Source organism: Diabrotica virgifera, chromosome 1, assembly GCF_917563875.1.
Source record: "Diabrotica virgifera virgifera chromosome 1, PGI_DIABVI_V3a".
Classification (NCBI taxonomy): domain Eukaryota; kingdom Metazoa; phylum Arthropoda; class Insecta; order Coleoptera; family Chrysomelidae; genus Diabrotica; species Diabrotica virgifera.
This window is the reverse complement of record NC_065443.1, coordinates 196,734,237-196,749,673: the sequence shown is the minus strand read 5'-3', so window position 1 is coordinate 196,749,673 and position 15,437 is coordinate 196,734,237. Positions and strand designations below refer to the sequence as shown.

The 15,437-nt window shown below is 31.4% G+C and overlaps 1 protein-coding gene across 2 annotated transcripts in view; it reads right to left on the bottom strand.

The window, feature by feature from the left end:
- Positions 1–3,449: 3,449 nt before the first annotated feature.
- Positions 3,450–15,437, bottom strand: part of LOC114331880 (purine nucleoside phosphorylase) — a 65,007-nt gene continuing 53,019 nt past the window's right edge. Inside the window, exons 5-6 of one of the 2 annotated variants that reach the window (XM_050646195.1) lie at positions 8,093–8,263; positions 3,450–3,581 (exon numbers count right to left, since the gene is read on the bottom strand). In XM_050646195.1, coding sequence (XP_050502152.1) covers positions 3,498–3,581; positions 8,093–8,263 — 255 coding nt within the window. In that variant the 3' untranslated portion in view covers positions 3,450–3,497. Of the gene's footprint in view, positions 3,582–7,940; positions 8,264–15,437 lie in introns of those variants that run through there. The other variant, XM_028281569.2, reaches the window with a different exon arrangement.

Below are 15,437 nucleotides of genomic sequence, written 5' to 3'. Positions count from 1 at the left end.
AAGTTTAAACATTAATTGTATTAACGTTTACATAGATACTATTAAAAATTCGTTTTCATAATTGAAATGACTTTACCATTTCGAGTTTATCATGAATCATTAGTATTTTTACATCCTTGGAATTTGAATTTAGGTACATTCAATTCAATAGGCCATTTCGCAGAACCAAAACGTGCCAAACTGCACAACCAAAGCAACCAAAGGCTTTGGCGTTGCCAACCGTCGAGTAAGCTTTTTCCGTCAACTTACCTTTTTAAAATTCCCACTTTTATAAAAAAAAACTTCCCTCCTGTTTACAAAATCTGAGAAGATATGTTGAATTATTTTCAAATATTTTGATTTTTTCTTAATATTTTACAATTTGGACTGGAACAATAATTCCCTTTTGAGTTAACTTTTTCCCTTTATCACCTTTTCTGTTGAAAATTTCCGCAAAAAGGGAAATTTCTCTCCGTTTGGCAACACTGACCACCGATTTTGTTATTCCACAATACATTCATAACCCCCCCCCCCCCCCCATCATATTCTGACCATTTCTATTCTTACCTGAATGGATCAGGGATAGGAAAAAACCGTAAAATATGAAAAAGAAAACAGGCATTATTTCATTATTTGTATCATCTATGGATCTATGCAGGCAGTGTTAAGGATGAAGGCGAATGATGTAGTACTAGGACTAAAGAACATACATAATCTGTTTATTTTGTTTGCGGTGCTTCAAAATACATATAATCTATTTTGATAACTCAATATTACTTAAATAGGTAAGTACATATAAGTATTATATAAATTTTAGTTACTTATTATGCATAGTTTAGTTTAGCTAAATATTATATAATGATTTATATAAATAACTAAAATTTATAAATATGTACTTACTTTTTAAGTAATATTGTAGAATGTAGGTACTAACTACATTCTCATTTGCAATTAAAATATGTAAATAGATATTTGGTAGAACCAGTAGAACCTAAGATGAGATTAGGTGATGCTGAAAACATACTTCTAAGCAATATAGCACTTGATAGCACTTTCTTATAGAATATGTATTCTTAAAAATATAATATTCTTCCCATACAAAGATGTGCGGTAGTACGTTCTTAGTATATAAATAGAAGGTTTATAGCACTTCCTTGGAATATTCTAAAAAGTACCTTCTTGGTATAAACTAAAAAGATGTGCGGTAGTAAGTATGTTCTAAGTATACACATAGAAGGTTTATAGCACGTCCTTGGAATATTCTAAAAAGAACATTCTTGGTATATACTGAAAAGAAGTGCGGTAGTACATTCTAAGTATATACATAGAACGTTTAAGTACTGTAATGTAGTATATACTCAGTATCTGCTCTGCACATTCGCCATGGTAATTACGCACATTCTCAGTATATACTTTTTCTGAAAAGTATGTTCTATGAATCTACTAAGAACATGAAATTGTTATGTGGGTAGGGAGCTCCCAATTTAAATAAAAGGTGTAATATAAAAGAAGGTACGGCTAGGTCTGTCCAATAGACCGTTCTCAGACAACTGCTATGTCTGTTTGGGCACGACACAATATTACTAGACCAGGGCGGATCTGTAAAAATATTAGTACATTTGGACGTTGAGAGGTGACTCAAATTTTTTGCAGAAATTGCTTGAAAATAACTCAAATAATAATATTTGAGTTATCCTCCCTCTCAAAAAGGTCCGGAATATTGTTTAAATAATTAAAATGTCAAAAAATGAAGGAAAAATTCGATTTTTTTCTTCGTTTTTTGATTATAACTTTAAAAGTATTCATTTCCGAGAAAAGTTGTACTGACATAAAAATTGTATAATTAAATTTTCTACAATATAGAATTGGTTCAAAATTTAAAAAATAGTCACCCTTGTTGCAAAATAGCAATAATTGCGAAAAAACTATACAAAAACAAGTATTCGCATTTTACGTTTTTTCAACCATTTAAGCTACACTTAGGACCTTCATATTTCACCCAGAAAAACTTTATGATACAGTAAAACAATACTGTAAATTTCATTAAGATCGGTTCAATAGATTGTGCAAAATAAATTTTGCAATCCAGCTTTCGCAAAAAAATTCGTTTTTTCAAAATGTTACAGGACTGAAAATAAAGCAGATAGCCAGTTGAATTTTTTTTTCGTATAGAAGTGTACTGTACCTTTTATTTACAATTGGCAAAATTAAAATCGATTAACTACCACGGCGTCAGAAATTTTTTTAAATAAACATTAATTATTGGTGCTACGCGCAGGACAGCGGATAGTTTGCTCTGATTGGTCATTTCAATGACCTTTGATAATGATTGATACATTTTAATTTTTATTACATTTCGATATAAATAAATAAATTTGTTTATTGCAAAATAAAATCACATACTCTATCCTTTGAAATAACACTTTCTTTAGTAAAAACTTTCTTTGTTCATATATTTTAACTTAGAGAATAAAAGTTTATTATTTTTAAACATATGCAATTTTTAAACAATATTTCACAAACAATAATAAAATTAGTTTGATTTTTGTGGAATTAAAATCTTAAAATACAACAAAATATAGAGTCAGAAAATAATATATTAGATAAAGTTTCGAAGAAATTTTGGTGGAAATCAACTTGTGTGAATCGAACACCGCTGTCCTGCGCGTAGCACCAAAAATTATTGTTTATTTAAAAAATTTCCTGACGCCGTGGTAATTATTCGATTTTAATTTTGCTAATTGCAAATGAAAGGTACAGTACACTTCTATAAGCAAAAAAAAATTCAACTTACTATCTGCTTTATTTTCAGTCCTGCAACATTTTTAAAAAATGAATTTTTTTTGCGAAAGCTGGATTGCAAAATTTATTTTGCAAAATTTATTAAACCCATCTTAATGAAATTTACAGTGTTGTTTTACTAGATTATAAAGTTTTTCTGGGTAAAACATAAAGGTCCTAAGTGTAGCATAAATGGCTGAAAAACGTAAAATACGAATACTTGTTTTTGTATGGTTTTTTTCGCAAGTATTGCTATTTTACAACAAGGGTGACTCTTTTTTAAATTTATAACCAATTCCGTATTGTAGGAAATTTAATTACACAACTTTTATATCAGTACAACTTTTCTCAGAAATGAACAGTTTTAAAGTTATATTCAAAAAACCAATAAAAAAATCGAATTTCTCCTTCATATTTTGACATTTTGATTATTTAAACAATGTTCCGGACCATTTTGAGTGGGAGGATGACTCAAATATTATTATTTGAGATATTTTCAAGCAATTTCTGCAAAAAAATTTGAGTCACCTCTCAACGTCCATCTCAAAACAGATGAGCCCTGGACTATACGTATTATGTCGTTATACCTAGCTCAAGTCCAGTAACCACAAGGTGGAACAGCGCGATGGAGAGCCGTTGGTATTTTAGGGGAACATGAAGAGTATCGTGAAATAGAAAAACTCACTGTATGTCATTAATTGAAAAATAATTACAAAAATAAATTTTTACAATTAATTCTACAACATTGTTCCGATGAACTCCACGATTTGTCTGACAAATTTCTGAAGTGTCTCCTGCCTTAATTTTCCAACGTCCAACACCTCTTCTACGTTATATAACAGCTCACTAGAATATCTTAAGAGGATCGGTACGTTTTTTCAGCTGCAATGCTATTCAAATGGGGATTCATTTTTTTCGAATCCTGAGAAAACTAATAAGTATTTTTAAAAAATTTAAACGTAGAATGAAAGATTACGTTATTAGCGAGGGCCGAAAGTCCCTGAGAACTTCTATATTGTTTATTTTAATAAGTTACAGGGGTGAAAAATTAAGAGAAAATTTAGTGTTATTTTTAATTTCAAATATCTCATTCAAAATAAGCTTTTTATTTATTCTAAGGGACTTTCGGCCCTCGGTAATAATTTACTCTTTCATTCTGCGTTTAGATTTTTCAAAAATATTTATTGTTTTTTTTTCAGGATTCGAAAAAAATAAACACAATGTCCGTGGTAATATTTTCCAAATCTATCTTTGTCATACAACGCACTTAGTCGAATAGAATATTGTCAGTCAGACACTGACAATCAGTGACAATTTTAAATAATTATTTGACATGAATCGGGAGTATTTTTAGTTGTTGATTAAATAATATTGATAATAGTGTATTTGATAAATAATTGATTTAAAAGGTGAACTTTATAAAAAGTTATTTATTGTGTATTATTTATGGAAGATAGAAGCAGAGAATATATTAAGATATATTCTGTGATCCAAGTATTTTGTTTTTAAAGATGTTCAACATTGTAAGCGTTCCATAATAACAATATATTATTAAAAAATCACTTTATCATTTTTGGTCTTTTCTCGATTGAGTATTAGTTTTTGTTGTAGGTACATATTATTACAATCACTGAATACATAGCTAGTGAAAAAATTATCACATTTATTAACTGAATTAATAATTTGCAATTACACAAAAAATAACAGTTATCCAAGAACATTCAAAAGCCATCTCTTTAAGCTAGTTATGACATTGTCAAGTAGAATGACATTCTAGTAATATGTACATATCCATACCAGTGTAAATTTTACTACACGTAATTTGCCATGTAAAGGCAGAAAAGGTAGGGATAGCCGTAAAATATTTGCGAATTATGTACCCATAGCCTTAAATTTTTCCCGTATATAATTCTAATTAGCCATTTCTGAATAATATTTATAGAATGTAAGTAATTATTGCGTATTCCACCCCAAACTAAAAGGCCATATATGTAAGTTGAGATTGTATAAGTGCCTAATAAAGAATTCGCAAATGAGTTATTCCTAAAAATTGTTTTAAAAATTTAAATCTTGATAAGAGTCCTCTTAATTTATTTACTATAATATTTGCTTGGGTGTTCCATCGTAAATGTTTATCAATTATTATACCTAGATATTTAATCTCGTATGTATGTGGAATTTCATTTTTTGCATCAATTTTTATACAACCAGTGTTGACATATGGATCGGAGCCATGGACCATCTCCAAGGCAGATGAAAACATTCGATTTGAACGAAGGATCCTGAGAGAAATATTCGATGGCATCTGTAAAAATGGTGCTTGGAAGAGGATGTACAACTACGAGGTATACCACAGATATAAACAAAAATTTGGTAGTAAAGACGTAATACTTCTTATAGGAATAGGAAAGCTAAGATGGGCAGGATATTTATCAAGATCACAGCAGAACAACCTTCCTAGAAGAATCCTGATATCACAACCTGTGGGAAGTAGAATTAGGGGTAGGCCAAAACTCAGATAAATGGATGGTGTAGATGAGGATGGGAGAAAAATAGGAGCAGCAAACTGGTAATGGGTCTAGGACGTTTCATCGCCGCCGTTTCGATGCCGCCAGTTCGATGCCGATGCCGGCCGATTCATCGCCAGTCAATTAATCGCTATCTGATATATTTCCGAATTTTCGACAGTTACAATTGTTATTTAATTTTAGTATTAATTAGGAATTCTAAGAAATGCGAGATATGACGGCGATGAAATGGACTGGCGATGAACCGGCGGCATCGAAACGGCGGCATCGAAACGGCGGCGATGAAACATCCCATTCCGCTGGCAACGATTGGCAATGGATAGGACTGACTGGCGTAATAGACTTGGGAAGGTCGAGTCTCTTTCATAGGGCTATAGCACCATTGATGATGATGATACTTATTATTGTAGGGCTTTTATCACTGATGATGGATTATTTTTTAATCCGAAAACGTTTGTTAATGTGATGTAACCCTTATTAGGGTCTTTTAAATATACCTTTTACAAAGGACTTGAAATTTTATTTGGTAATTCTTTCTTAATCTGCTGGACATCATTCTTGGAATTAGTTTGGACTCTACCCTTTTTTAAATTGACGTTTCCCTTTTTTTAAATCCCTATTCATTGATTCTTTCTGGTCGCAGGAACATGGGAGGAATAACGGTGCGTAACTAGGGAGCTCCCAATTTAAATAAAAGGTGTAATATAAAAGAAGGTACGGCTAGGTCTGTCCAATAGACCGTTCTCAGACAACTGCTATGTCTGTTTGGGCACGACACAATATTACTAGACCAGGGCGGATCTGTAAAAATATTAGTACATTTGGACGTTGAGAGGTGACTCAAATTTTTTTGCAGAAATTGCTTGAAAATAACTCAAATAATAATATTTGAGTTATCCTCCCTCTCAAAAAGGTCCGGAATATTGTTTAAATAATTAAAATGTCAAAAAATGAAGGAAAAATTCGATTTTTTTCTTCGTTTTTTGATTATAACTTTAAAAGTATTCATTTCCGAGAAAAGTTGTGCTGACATAAAAATTGTATAATTAAATTTTCTACAATATAGAACTGATTCAAAATTTAAAAAATAGTCACCCTTGTTGCAAAATAGCAATAATTGCGAAAAAACTATACAAAAACAAGTATTCGCATTTTACGTTTTTTCAACCATTTAAGCTACACTTAGGACCTTCATATTTCACCCAGAAAAACTTTATGATACAGTAAAACAATACTGTAAATTTCATTAAGATCGGTTCAATAGATTGTGCAAAATAAATTTTGCAATCCAGCTTTCGCAAAAAAATTCGTTTTTTCAAAATGTTACAGGACTGAAAATAAAGCAGATAGCCAGTTGAATTTTTTTTTGCGTATAGAAGTGTACTGTACCTTTTATTTACAATTGGCAAAATTAAAATCGATTAACTACCACGGCGTCAGAAATTTTTTTAAATAAACATTAATTATTGGTGCTACGCGCAGGACAGCGGATAGTTTGCTCTGATTGGTCATTTCAATGACCTTTGATAATGATTGATACATTTTAATTTTTATTACATTTCGATATAAATAAATAAATTTGTTTATTGCAAAATAAAATCACATACTCTATCCTTTGAAATAACACTTTCTTTAGTAAAAACTTTCTTTGTTCATATATTTTAACTTAGAGAATAAAAGTTTATTATTTTTAAACATATGCAATTTTTAAACAATATTTTACAAACAATAATAAAATTAGTTTGATTTTTGTGGAATTAAAATCTTAAAATACAACAAAATATAGTCAGAAAATAATATATTAGATAAAGTTTCGAAGAAATTTTGGTGGAAATCAACTTGTGTGAATCGAACACCGCTGTCCTGCGCGTAGCACCAAAAATTATTGTTTATTTAAAAAATTTCCTGACGCCGTGGTAATTATTCGATTTTAATTTTGCAAATTGCAAATGAAAGGTACAGTACACTTCTATAAGCAAAAAAAAATTCAACTTACTACCTGCTTTATTTTCAGTCCTGCAACATTTTTAAAAAATGAATTTTTTTTGCGAAAGCTGGATTGCAAAATTTATTTTGCAAAATTTATTAAACCCGTCTTAATGAAATTTACAGTGTTGTTTTACTAGATTATAAAGTTTTTCTGGGTAAAACATAAAGGTCCTAAGTGTAGCATAAATGGCTGAAAAACGTAAAATACGAATACTTGTTTTTGTATGGTTTTTTTCGCAAGTATTGCTATTTTACAACAAGGGTGACTATTTTTTAAATTTATAACCAATTCTGTATTGTAGGAAATTTAATTACACAACTTTTATATCAGTACAACTTTTCTCAGAAATGAACAGTTTTAAAGTTATATTTAAAAAACCAATAAAAAAATCGAATTTTTCCTTCATATTTTGACATTTTGATTATTTAAACAATGTTCCGGACCATTTTGAGTGGGAGGATGACTCAAATATTATTATTTGAGATATTTTCAAGCAATTTCTGCAGAAAAATTTGAGTCACCTCTCAACGTCCATCTCAAAACAGATGAGCCCTGGACTATACGTATTATGTCGTTATACCTAGCTCAAGTCCAGTAACCACAAGGTGGAACAGCGCGATGGAGAGCCGTTGGTATTTTAGGGGAACATGAAAAGTATCGTGAAATAAAAAAACTCACTGTATGTCATTAATTGAAAAATAATTACAAAAATAAATTTTTACAATTAATTCTACAACATTGTTCCGATGAACTCCACGATTTGTCTGACAAATTTCTGAAGTGTCTCCTGCCTTAATTTTCCAATGTCCAACACCTCTTCATGGTTAGTAACAGCTAAATTATCATATTCGACAATACATTCGTTTGTAATAAGACTAAAAGCTAGGACTTTCAGGTCGCAGTGCCGGGCTGTGATTACTTCGTGGACTGTGGACATGCCTACAGCGTCAGCTCCAAACTTTTTTAACATTCTAAGCTCTGCAACCTGAAATAACAAAAAATTTAAAACAACGCATGGCTTGTTAGTTAAATACACTTCTCCAAGAAGTTAGCGCACCACCTTAAACTGGGTCATTTTTGATATCACGAATTTCCTAAACCTGTTGTCCGATTTAAATGATTTTTTAATATGGTATAGCCTTAATAGCGCTATAATAATATTATTGCTAGACAGCTAAATTGTCATCGCATACCGGGTGTACCAATAAAGCTATTTTTTTAATGTTCGCAACATCCTGTGAAATATTCTAGCATTTATAAAATTTTGAAATTAAAGCCAAACTATATCCTCTGGTCTTCTTAACATTCTGCTTTTTGATTCATTCGTTTATGTTAGATAATAAAAAAAGTTAGATACTTTATAGACCAGGGCGGATCTGCGAAATAACCTCCATCTTTGGATGTGAGAGGTGGCATTCCGATTTTTGCTGACAAAGTTAGGTGACAACTTCAATAATTATAATTCACTTATGCTCCTTTTCAGATATGCCCGGAACATTCATAAAACATTAAAATATTTAAAAATTTCGAAAAACATCGATTTTTTTCTACTTTCTTTGCTTATAACTTTAAAATGAATCATTTTGGAACAAAGTTGTTGCAAAATAAAATAAAGATAATAAAATTTTGTATAAACTACGACTGGCTAAAAATGTCTTAAATTATTACCCTTTCTGTAAAATTGCAATAAATACAAAAAAGGGACAAAACAAGCCTGTTTTTATTCAATGTTTTTTAGCCACTTTGATTGCACTTAGGCGAAGGGGGGGGGGGTATGATGGGGTAGCTAAGGAAAATAACAAATACAACATAATTACTACGTTTATTACTATTACTAATTGATGGCGCGTTACGTCATTAATCTAACTATGATTTGGTACAATCTTTGGAAAATCAACCTATCACATTTTTCAACAATTAGCCATTAATAAGAACATTATAAAAAACCATCTTGCCCCATACTATGGGGTATGATGGGGTAATGGAATTGGAGCATGATGGTGATGCTAATTAATTCTCACAAAACAAACAAAAACGTGTATTTGCTCCAGATCTTCATTGTCCACCCTAGCACAAGCATTGTGAGCTCAACATCCACAGATCTGGCAGCCTACCCAGGGATCTGACGATATCACTTTATCTAGGCTGTTTTCATAGTATCTCTCGACCACTCTCCTCTTTTTGTTTTTTCTTGTAAGTACGTACCATGGTATTATCTAAAACAATAATCCAATGTTATTTATTAAGAAATTTAAATTAACCCAGACTTACCACCAATGTCCCATCATACCCCGCACCCAATACCCCATCCTGCCTCAAAAGGTAACTTTGAACAAAAAAAAATCACTAATTAAATGTTTAACGTATCCACACAAACAATATGCCATTATCAAAATAAGAATACTAGTAAACAACGATAAAAAAGACATTAATGAGGTGATCATAATTACCTTAAAATAACGATGGTTGTCCTTGCACAAAATTAGATCAACGGAGCGCTAAAACAGTTTTTCGTTTGTAAACAAAAAACGCGTGCACTCTCATTCACGGTTTCTCTTGCAGTGACCGTTAACAGTGTTGCCGCGACCTATTTTGTTAACGTACTGAAATTTCTGGGTATAATGTACTGAATTTATCAAAAATGTACTGAAAGGCGGGAATTTCAAATTAAAAATAAGTTTTAGTTTTATTAAATCATTTATTACATTGTAATGAATAAAATAGTCAAGGTGTCTAACAAAAATAAAGTACCTACAATAATATAAAAAAAAAATAAACAGTAATACCCGCTCTACACCAACAATAAAATTGATGAAGAAATTGACCAACTTGTTCAAGGTCACGGTAAAATCACAGAGCACTTTGGGTGATCTGTGGATAAAATTGGATGTCAAATTGTGTTTCGTACAACAAACCATAAATTTTGTACACGTCAAATTTGTCCTTGAAAAAGTTGGTCAATTTCTTCATCAATTTATTGTTGGTGTAAAGCGTATAATATATTCAACCTGAAGTAAACTGTTTCCTCGTTTATTTCCCAGGCACTCTTACCAATGACAAAATTACTAACTGTTGCACTGACAATATCCTAAATAATTATCTATATTTTGATAAAATAATTGATAAAATTTATACTTAGGGGAACTGCGGGTATTACCGCCCAGCGGCAAATACCGCCCACTCTATAAAATATCTTAAATATAGAGAAATAGTAACTTTGGCAACATCGAAATGACGCCACGATACTACTGAGAGAACCGTGCAACAAGGTCGTCGGCCATAAGCATATTTAGTTGTTTCAGAGAAGTCAACGTGTTTTGTGTGGTGCCACTATAATTTTTAGGAGCTCGAAAATAATTTGTGAGTAACTTATTTTTATACTTAATTTATTGATTTTTTTATTAATTAGTAACCGGTCCTCTTATATATATGAATCGAAACAGTTTCTTTCAATATTTTGAGAAATAACGATTAACAATTGCTTTGTTTGAAATATGGCGATGGCGGGTACTTTCGCTCAACTTGGGCGGCATTACCCTCCAGTGGGCGGTATTATACATTGATTTATACATTTTTAATTTAGGATAAAGAATGCCAAAGACAATGATGAATTCGCGGAAAAAGGCAACATGGAGAGCAGAACAGCTTCAGAAAGCTATAAATGCAGTTAGAAGCGGAAAGGGGAAAAGGCAAAGTGCAAGAGAGTTTGGTAATATATGATCTTTATTTTTTAATCCATTTTCTAATGTTCTTTTTTCAGGTATCCCATATTCTACATTAAAAGATAGGTTAAATACAAGTTGTGCAGCACAACTAGGTCGTCATCCTATATTTTCCACTGAACAAGAAAAGCGAGTGGCTGATCGCTGCATCTATTTGGCAAAGATGTTCTATGGTCTAACGGCCACTGATTTACGAAAAATCGTCTACGAGTTTGCGGTTAAAAATACTGCTTCAAACACTGCTTCAACGATGACAAAAAAATGGCCGGTAAAGACTGGCTTCAAGCTTTCTTAAAACGGCATCCAAATCTTAGTTTGAGGAAACCCGAGGCAACCAGTTTAGGGAGAATTTCGGGTTTTAATGTTGAAAGTGTAGGCCTTTTTTTCAAAAATTTAAATATAGTTTTAACAAAATATAACTTTCAAGCCTGCCGCATATTTAATGTTGACGAGACAGGCATTACCACGGTGCAGGTTCCATCCAAAATTGTAGCTCCAAAAGGTGTCAAACAACTAGGAAAAGCTGTAAGTTGGGAGAGAGGTCGAAATATAACTCTGTGCTGCTCAGTAAGTGCATCAGGGATATATATACCTCCGATGTTTATTTATCCTAGAATCCGAATGTCGGAACAGCTTAAACGCAATGGACCGGTAGGTGTCATATATGAATGCTCGGCCAAAGGCTGGATGACTGTAGAATTATTCTTGATTTGGCTTAGACATTTTAATAAACACGCATCTACTTCGAACGACAACCCAGCATTGCTGTTGCTAGATAATCACAGCAGTCATTGTTCTTTAGCTGCTTATGAATTTTGCCGTGAAAATGGGATCATTATGTTATCGTTTTTCCGCCCCACACGTCCAATAAGCTACAGCCACTAGATTTGACATTTTTTGGACCGCTAAAATCTGCCTATTCAAATGAATGTTCACTCTATATGAGACGAAATGTTCACAAAAAAATAACACCATTTGATGTATCTGAAATTTTGAATCGAGCATTCGTTCGTGTAGCTACCATGGAAAAAGCTCAAAAAGGCTTTGAAATAAGCGGTATTGTTCCATATAGACCAAATATTTTCACGGACGAAGATTTTTTGCCTTCTACCCTTTCTAATATTCCCGCTGTTGAACTACAACTTCCTAAAACTGAACTTACTCCCTGTACCTCTGAAACAAATCGAGTGCCTTCAAAAGATGCAGTCTTGGAAACAAATGAACCTAATGTTATTCCAAGTAGATCAAAAGCCAACGAAGCTCATGCAGATGTCACTCCTTCAACATCAAAATCAGGAATTACAAATGAAAGACAAGGAGATATATCGATTGAAGAAATGACACCGTTGTGTGTCATAACTGAAAATAAATTAAAAAAGAGGGGTAGAAAATTAGGCATTTCAAAGATTTTGACGGCAACTCCCGAAAAAATAGAACTGGAGCAAAAAGAAAATAGAAAAATACAAAAGAAAGAAAAGCAAAAACTTTCAAAAAATGTAAAACACGTTAATAAAAAAATTAAACGTGTTACGAGGAAAGTCTTCGATGATAGTTCTTCAAGCGGTTCATCCCTACACGATGAAATGGAGATTTGCAGAAGAAGAGTGCATCTATTGTGGCGAATATGGAAAATCGGAAATGTGGTACAGATGCGGAGTTTGCCATAAATGGGCGCATAAAGAATGTAGTGGTTACGATAATCACAAAAGTTTTATATGCGATTATTGCAAATAGAGTGTAGTTTGAAATGTTTTTTTACTTAAGTATTTCTTTGAGTATGTTTTTTTATATAAAAAATATATAGATGTTGTTTGTGCGTAAATAATTATTTTGTGTTTGATTTTTATACAATGTAAACCCTGGGCGGTATTATACCATCAGTGGGCGCTATTACCCGCATAGTCTGATAATTCCGCCCAAGTGTAGGTTTGTGAAAATAAATGTCATACTCCGAAAAATAAAATAAATGAATACTTTAAGGCTTAAATAATTAGAAGTAGATAAAATGACTGTATTTTGACAGTTGACATTTTTTTTCAAGACCTGTAGTTTTTGAATAATTCAGTAAATTGCTTAAGTGGGCGGCAATACCCGCACTTCCCCTACTTATCCATTTTGTGATAATAACCAAGATGTGTTTAAATTTCTTCACTAAAATGCACATCACTCATAAAACTTTTAGGAGTTTTAAAATCGAAAATGCAAGAATGCAAATGACAAATGACGCTAACTGTCGCTAATCAGTGTTGCCAGCTCAAATTAATAAAAGTTTCTAGATTTCACTGACAAAAATCACTAGAATTTCACTATATTCAAAAAAATAAATTTCTATGGCTTTCTATTTCTATATAATCTTAACTTAACAAAGCTAACTTACAAAAATCATATTTTGTACTGAAATTAGAGTTTTTTGCAAAAGGTAGTACTGACTTACTGAATTTACTGAAAGTGTACTGAATTCAGTACAATTGTACCGAAACGGCAACGCTGACCGTTAATCGAATAACTCTTCTTATTGAGTTACTGCATGCTATTCACCAACGTGTAGTTTCTTGTTTGTGTGCGGTACCCCGTCTTACCTCGCGACCCCGTCATGCCCCCCATTCCCCTAGAACTTTCGTGATTCGCTTAGAAAATGATTATAACATACTTAAATCGTCAAAGAAATTTCATTAAAGTCGACCTTACAGATTTTGCATAATAAATTTTCAATCTAATTTTTTTAACCCTGGAACTGTACACTGGGGTCTGAAAAACCCAGCCGCATGAATCGTTCAATGCAACTTGCACATGTCTGCGTCTTTTGGCGATCTCTTGCATGTAAATCCAGTTAAGAGCCGACTACGTTGAGAGACAGTTTCGAGACCCTACTGTGCAGTCTAAGCTAGATGAACGGATAATTTTTGAAGATATTCTTCTTTAGGCGCGATTCGTTTGAGAATAAAATTGTACATAAATCTGCGCGCCTGCGCACACAGACAGTATGTAGTTCCTTGCTAATCTTTCAAGATAGGTATTTATGTATCTGTATCCGTACAAATAAGTCATTAAAAGAATATATTAGTGTTTTTAGTAAATGTATTATTTATTATAATTCTTGTGTGTTTGGATTTGTGTTTCTCTATAGTAAAATAATAAAATATTATGTATACATAACATTTTTACACTACATATTTGTCGCCGTGTTGTGTAATTATATCCAAAACTTACATGTCAATTAGAAGGACCTCGCTGGTGTAGTTGTTAGGGCGTTAGCTCCGAGATTGGAATGACGCGGGTTCGAATCCTGGGCGATTCATACTTTTTTTTATTTTTGGTTGTTTTAATAAAAATTTTTTGAAAGTGGTAGATAAGAAAGTTAGTTTAATTTTTAAATAAAATACAAATAACCTGTTAAGTATATTTACTTCGTTGAAATTACCTATATAATAGAAAAATATCTTCTTACGTACGTACAAAGTACACACACATTCTTTTATATATATATATATATATATATATATATATATATATATAATATATATATATATATATATAAGATGGTGTATATATATGGTATATATATATATATATAATTTTAAGTTTCTGTGGGTTGGAGTCAATAAAAAAGGGCTTTTAGAAAACTATTTTATATCTCTCAAGCTTTCGAATGTTAATTACATTCCTTTTCAAGAGCTAAAATACAGAGTTGCTAATAAAGTGGAAACAAAAATGATGTAAAAAATATAACTCACCAGATAAATTTAGGTTGGTTATTAAACTGCTAACTTAAGTAACATCAAATATAAATTATTATCAAAATATATATTATCAAAATATATATATATATATATATATATATATATATATATATATATATATATATATATATATATATATATATATATATTTATATATTTATATATATTTATATATCATATATATAAATATATATATATATATATATATATATATATATATATATATATATATATATATATATATATTTATATAATATATAACTGCAATGTTTTAAAATTCGAAAAATAGCAGAATATTAAACAGATGGCTCGATATTGGAACTTTTGACCCTTAACACATGTGAGAAAAGATACCTGACTCAGTGCCGCCCTCGACGTTCTCGTGAAACGACATGCATAGCTTTAAGTTAAATTGCTTTATATAACATACCTACAACAATTCGTAAGTTATATCATTGTAATATTATGTTTGTACCTAACTGTTAGTTAATTTTGTAGTTTGTTCCTGATGAAGATGAAAAATTAATAAATACTCATCGAAATATCGAATTCAACAGAATTAAATGTAGTTTCAATCTAAGCCACAGACCGCAATTCCCGATAATTTCAACACTGTTTTATAGTGTTATAGAATATACTTGCACGGTCGATAAATACATCGGATTTCGAATCCAGTTCTATATATATATATATATAT